Source organism: Macrobrachium nipponense, chromosome 18 (assembly GCF_015104395.2).
Source record: "Macrobrachium nipponense isolate FS-2020 chromosome 18, ASM1510439v2, whole genome shotgun sequence".
Lineage (NCBI taxonomy): Eukaryota > Metazoa > Arthropoda > Malacostraca > Decapoda > Palaemonidae > Macrobrachium > Macrobrachium nipponense.
Window position 1 is genome coordinate 46,541,118 of NC_087211.1, and position 7,278 is coordinate 46,548,395.

General features: G+C 35.2%; 2 protein-coding genes across 2 annotated transcripts in view; one reads left to right on the forward strand and one right to left on the reverse strand.

Moving 5' to 3' along the window:
- The window catches only part of LOC135197020 (electron transfer flavoprotein subunit beta-like), an 89,232-nt gene that overhangs the window by 70,992 nt on the left and 10,962 nt on the right, over positions 1 to 7,278 (forward strand). The gene's annotated exons all lie outside the window — the stretch shown is intronic.
- LOC135197019 (electron transfer flavoprotein subunit beta-like) lies at positions 268 to 4,729 on the reverse strand (the record flags this gene model as incomplete). Its single annotated transcript, XM_064223923.1, is given in 3 exon segments — positions 268 to 466; positions 3,333 to 3,473; positions 4,490 to 4,729. Coding segments are annotated over 3 exon segments (549 nt in total), but the record flags the coding sequence as incomplete, so codon positions are not given.

The following is a 7,278-nucleotide window of genomic DNA, read 5'->3' on the forward strand; positions in this document are numbered from 1 at the left end:
AAAATGTAGATACTGACTTGCAAGTTCACTGAATATTCTGAATTCTAAAATAAAAGAATTAAAGTATTTAAAAAAAATATACCCTTTACAACATTCTATTTAAAATAAAGTAGTGCTTCCAATAACAAAAAATCAAACACTAATTAGATTCTATTTTAGCTCAGAAAAATGACACTTTAGCTTGGCAAAATGGGTCTTGCTTTAATTTTTATACAACCCTTGTTTTTTAAGAGTTCATTACAGAACTGCACACACAAAGATATATCTTTACCTAGGTTATGAATGCTAGTATCTACTATTATCGTCCAACTTCTTTCAACTTTGCAATCAGTGTGTCCACATCCTCTACTTTTATACCAGCAGCTCTTGCAGGAGGATCTGAGACATCTACTACATCGAAGTGAGGTGTGGTGTCCACTCCAAGGTCTGCAGGCTTCATCTTGGCAATCTTCTTTTTCTTAGCTTTCTGTACAATAATGTATTAGTTAAAAGGTTAATTTACAAATAATAAATATCTTACAAAAATAAATATATCTGAGGTTAATTAAAAAAATAAATATCTGAGTGTGAAATAATTATATCTGAGGTTAATTTAAAAAAATAAATATCTGACAGTGTGTGTCATCTGGATAACCTTCTGCTTGGCTTCCTGTAAAATATTGCAGTCCCAGAAAGGCAAGTGAATCTACAAAAAAATACGAAATTATGTTTGACAGTGCTTCATCTTAGCAATCCCTTATGAATACTATATATTATTTTGCCTTCTGAAAAATAATTAAAGTTCTAAGGCCAGATCATTACACAAAAAATAATTATTTGACAGTGTACAATTATTTGACAGTGTACAAACTTAATGAATTGTCATGTTGACTGTCGGTTACTTTTTGAATATTTCTTATAAAAATTTATTTTCAACTACATCCTCTGACTCATTCCAAATTATGCTTCACTGTATTACTTGAAAAAATTGTTTAAATAGCAAAAACAGAGTAGTACCTGTGTTTAACAAAAAAACCATGCCTTTAAGGATTCACATAAGTTCTCTCTCCCCAAATTTGCCTTGGTGATGATAACTAAAGCATTTATGTTAAAACTTCCATCCTGCTGTCATTTTCTATATTCTTAAAAGTCCTGCCTCACAAGCTCAACCAGATAATCATCTTTATGATAAAACACATCTTAGAATTGAGTGTTGTCTCTGTATATGATAATTACTCAACCTTTCAATCTTGTTAAAAAATAATTATGATCTCTTGTGATTGACATGCAAAAATGCTACTCTCTTAAGAGATGACTATCTAGACTCTTACTTGCTGAAATTTAACCTAGGCAATTGGAACCAGATGCAAAATGGGCTCTCTTTCTGCTCTTTCATGATTAATGAATTTTCTACCTATACAGGCAGTCCCCAGGTTACGACGGGGGTGCCATTCCTGAGATGCGTTGTAACCCGAAAATCGTCGTAAGCTGGAACATCATACTTTTAATGCTTTGGGTGCATTAAAAACTATTAAACTGCATTCTTATTGCATTTTTCATCAAAAAACCTTCAAACATTGATTAATTTGCATTTTTGTTGGTGTCATATTTGTTCTGCCAGATCAGTGTTGTAGGCATCGTAACCCTGGAAATAATTTCTGATGAATATAATTGAAAAGCGCCTTAACCTCGGAACGTCTTAAGCCGAACCCGTCGTAACCCAGGGACTGCCTGTACTATTATTTAGTCCAGGCCCTTATCTATTCCCATTCCATGATTTCCTTGGAATTCTTACTAGTAGATTTTTGCTTATTCGAGGAGTAAGCCTACAAACTAGTACTTTGTTGTTGTTCTTGTTGGGGGGGGGGGGGGGGGGGGGGGGGGGGGGGAGAGGTAGAAAAGGTCTATGAAAGAGCCTATAAAGGTATTTTGTGTTAAGTTAAATATAGTACAGGTATTTTACGATAGGATATTAATGATTTCTTTATTAGAATAAAAATGCAAAAAACAATTTACAAGCTAAAAAGTACAGAAAAAAAAATTATTTTCTAATAAAACATGGCTATTATTTTAATTTTCATTGGTGAAACAAGGCTCTATTTGACTGAACGTAGATTTTAGCACATTTTAACTTACGTTACAAGTTTGGAATATGAAAAATTTTTCATAGCTAACAAACCTGATGTCTTAACAATAGGATAATCTTCTAGCCCTAGCTGGAAAACCGGTAAAAACGATCAAAGATTGTAAAACAAGTAATTTGTAGCATCTGGGAACTCATGCATATAACTTATGCACAAGAAGAAAATCTTGCACACATCCCGAGCAAGCTGGAGGTCAGATCTCACCTTGTTTCTGAAGTAAACATGACATCGCAGAGCAACCTCCTCCAAGTAGATTATCTTTCCAAAGCATTCAGCAACAAACTTCTGAATTTTGTGGGCCGCTTCAAAAATTATCTCAGTTTTCACTTTAAGACCCAAGTGATTTACTGGTTTAATGAGTGTTTATATTAATGGTTTGTTTACGCTGTTAATTCAACACAATACTCTTATTTATGAGTAGTCAAACAATCTCTTTCTTTTTATGCCCTCATCAGAAGCTACCCGTTCAGGTAACCAAATGTTATGTTACAGGAAAACCATACATCCATAACAATTTGGACTTCTCCTCTCTTCTTCACCTTTAACTGTTATGCAATTTGATTATCAACTTAAAATCATGAGCATTTTGTATACACATAAACTATGGCATTTACCCATACACCTCTCCCACAGCATCAATACACTCACTTCTCAAGTTTTTGCTTAAACTGATTTTCAGTCCTCTCTTCTCCATTCCACTTGTTCATCTTTTATTACAGTTCACTTTATCTAAAAAATACACTGTCAACCAACAGCTGTTTGAATAAACCATGGTTACAAAGACAGACAAGCAGAGTTACCAACATCTCAAAACCCATAGAATTCATAAAATAACGACAAGAAAGTACAAAAGTCTTTTGGAAGCGATGAAAACGAAGTTCATCTGCGCCAAAGAAAACAAAGTCAAAATATGTATACACTATTTGCTGTGAGAGAGGTTTACCTACTGCCTAAATACCACTTTGCTGCTTTTACCAGTGACCACCAATCAGCCTGGGAACGACCAGTTGCACTATATACTAGGCTGAAAAGTCCACAAGGGTAGTACTACTTGTTTTTGATCAAGCCAATCTTGTGTTGACACAAGCATCCCATAAGAATCTACAACTATTTTACAGAATAAACTATTTAAAGTAATTATTGGGTTTGCAGAACATCATCTAATATTACAAAAAAAAAATTTCAAAAATTTCCTAAGCTTCAATTTACCATGATATTTGGCAACGTTGCATATCTTGGTTCATTGAGACGCAGATCTGCAGAAACTACAGCTGGTAATTTCACCTTGATAGTTTCTAGACCACCATCTATCTCACGGACCACCTCTATTTCACCATTTGTCTTTTCAATCTGAAAATTAAGAGAATATTTTCCACTGTCAAAATCTGTACAATTTAAAAGTAAATATTTTTCACTGTCAAAATCTGTACAACTTTTGTTGTTCTTAACCCTGGTCTCCAAACCCTCCTGCATTTGACACAATAAAGGATAAATTTTAAAGTCTCCTGGGCATACAGTACCCTGTGTTTTGTTTAAAAGGAAATCATCACCTTTTTCTCATTTTTAATTAACTTAGAATTTTAATTATTTTTTGCTTTTAGTGGATACTTTATGGATTTGCTTCAGCAGCACTGACATCACCACTTCTGTAGCTGGTTAGGGGGTATAAAAATGTTTAATGTATTAACAATAAAACTGTGTAAATAGTGGGAGCATATTCTTTTGATGAACTTGACACAAAATAATGCATTATGAGAATGAAGGCTGTGGAAGCAGTGAATATTTTAATGAGTTACATAGTCACTCCACCAAGCACTATATGAAAAATTCTGAAATAAAACCCAATCAATTGTAATTTTTGGATTTCCTTAATATTTTTAATATTGTAATGTATTTTCTATCTTCCAATACAGTAAAAACTGAATGCGTAAATAGATTATGCATATAAGGGTCAACTATACATTGAATGCTGATGAGGGAAGTTTTGCTATCCATTGGTATACAGTATCCATTCCATTCTTTCATATGACAGGGGCTTGGCTAAATTTTCTTTGCCTTTGAAAAGTTTACATGATTCATCTGAGTTATTATTCCATCCAGACCCATTTGAAAATCAGCAGACAATAATACAGAAGAAACTAAAAATATATGTTCAATGTTTATGAAAATTTTCAAATACGTACATTACACAGAAGCATCAAGTATAAACTCTTAATTCTTTCAACTGTGATCACAGAGACCAACACTTGATACGAACATTACAGCAGAAGCATAACTTTTCTATGAACATTTACAATGTCAAGCATAACCCAATATCACACGAGACAAGCAAACTTTAAGTTATCAACACAGAAAGGAATAAATACCTTTGAAGCAAAAGTAGCTTGTGGCCAGTCTAAAAGAGCAGCAGTCATCTGAGCTGTAGCATTAGTGTCATCATCAATAGCTTGTTTACCAACAATAACAAGTTCTGCTCCTTCCTTCTCAGCTAATTTGGCTAAAATCTTGGATACATGAAGTGGCTCTAATTTTTCCATTTCTTTCGCTGGCACCTCTACATGAATGCCCCTATCGGCACCCATGGCTAATGCTGTTCGAATAGTTTCCTGAATTTTGGAGGAAGGAGATTATTATTATTAATTATCATTAAGTGATTTAACCAAACCACTGAGCCATCTCTTAACTTATAAAAACAGCTCACAATTTTTTTTAATGAATTGGAGCAAAACAGTAAAAGCTAAAACAGCTAGGTAGAAGGAAACAAATAAAGTAGGTCACAGGGTACAAAGCAACAAGGCCCCAGTTACCAACAGTGCTTAACTGTGCATTATTTTAACAAATGAACACTTACTTCTCTTAAAAAGCACGATAATCATGTTACAGAGATTTTTCTACATTTTTCAAATGTACATGTTTTACATAATTACCAGATCATAAACAACACAACATTTGAATGGAGTTTTTATTTTGTCTAAAAAGAAATAGTAGCTTATTTGGATGGTTCATATATTCAGTGTAAATGAGACTGTAGAGTCTTTGACAAGTGTTCTGAATAGAATTCTACAGTTGGGGATACTACTGTGTTTAAAAAATGTTTGCAGGTATAAGTGCATAAGGAACATGAATAAAAGAAGGATGGTAAAGATAGTTCAGAAAAAAAAGGACAAGAAAGAACTGCAGAAAAGTATATCATAGGAAGATGATGGCATCAAAGATTTTCTTAGGATAAAGATATGTCCCAACAAAATATGCAGGGGAAGTCCACACTAGTTATACTGTAAGTTAAAGTATATTATTATCAACCTATGGATCAAAATACCAGTGTCTTACCATAGCTTGAGATTTAAGGAAATACTTCATGTGGCAGAAGAACCACGGAGATTATAGTAGTGATAAAAATTGGGTGTACTCTATTAGCATATGAAGAGGAGAAATTAGTAAATGTATAAGAAATGTTATTAAGCAACACATCTCAGAAATTTTAGATGCAAGAGAGATGCTGTCAGAAGACTACACAATTTGATTCCTACATGCATTTTGAAGGGTTATTAACACTGGGAAGTATAAGAAAAGAAGACCTTCACATGGAATGGGATAGTAGAAAGAGAAATGTTTGTAGATGGACTGCTGAGAATGAATGGAGGGCAATTTCTGAATACCATTGGGAACCTACAAATTATGCTACACTGTGATGGTTTTAGAGTAACTGCATGGCTGACTTTTGGAATGTTGTAAAAATATGATTTGCAGGTAAAAATACCGGAATAGCAATTGGTTTACAAAGATTAATAGTCCCTTAGTCAAAGGGTAAGGTGATGAAAACACTGCCACCTATTAATTGTATGCCCATAAAATGGAAGGTGTAAGGCAGTTTGTTTTAAACAACGATCATGACTGATGGGTTTGGGCGAGGAAAATGTGTGGATCCCGGTATTTGTTGTGAAAAAGTTGACCGAGAAGGAAAAGCTTTGGGTTTGGGCAAGGAAAATGTGTGGATCCCAGAATTTGTTGTGAAAAAGTTGACCAAGAAGGAAAAGCTTGAAATTTTAATATAGTAAAAATACCAAAAATCATGGCAGTGATTGAAAAATGATATTGTAATGATACAATTAAGTTTGTTCATACTTACCTGGCAGATATATATATAGCTGTATTTTTCCGAGTCCGACAGAATTTTAAACACTTACGACACACGCAGTGGGAGTCAGGTGGTTAGTACCCATTCCCGCCGCTGGGAGCGGGTATCAGGAACCATTCCCATTTTCTATTCATAATTTTATTCCACTGTCTCCTTAGGGGGGGGGAGGTGGGTGGGATACTTGATTATATATAGGCTGCAGGTGCAGATAAAGTATGAACAAACTTAATTGTATCATTACAATATAATTTTGTTCATGAAACTTACCTGTCAGATATATATGTAGCTGAATCCCACCTTTGGTGGTGGGAGTAGACAGAATAGAAGATTTTAGGAAACATATATATGCAGATATTTGATATCTTGGTTCCTTACCTGTTAGCATAGCTGGCTTCGTGGTTACTGCCACGTAAGTCTGCTTTTGCTAATAGAGTTGCCAGCGAGGTAGAGACCTATATAGCTGGTGCACTCCAGATGATCTGTCAACAGGGGCGAGACCACGACGTGACTAGACCATTGACCATACATGAGGGCAACGAAATAAAACAAAACCACCTGGCATAGCTACCAAAGGTATCCCACTAAGACTAAGCTAATGGAAGGGAGATATCCGCCAGGCGGTCAACCCCCCACAACCATAAACACAAGTTAAAAACTCACTAACCATTAAAGGATAGGATGAGTGCTACCTCCTGCCCCCAAAACAGTGTCTGCAGCGAGTATGGTCCGAGCGAGTAGCAATTTTCGTATGTTGCTTTCACCTCCCTCAGGTAGTGTGAAGCGAACACCGAATTGCTTCGCCAATAAGTGGCGCTCAAAATGTCTTTGAGTGCCGATAGTTTGTGAAAAGCCACTGAGGTAGCTATAGCCCTCAACTCGTGGGCTTTCACTTTTAGAAGCTTCATATCTCTCTCACTACACTTTTCATGAGCTTCCTTAACCGTACTTCTTAAGAACGCCAGTGCGTTCTTTGACATTGGAAGATCCGGTTTCTTCACCGAGCACCACAAGTTCTCA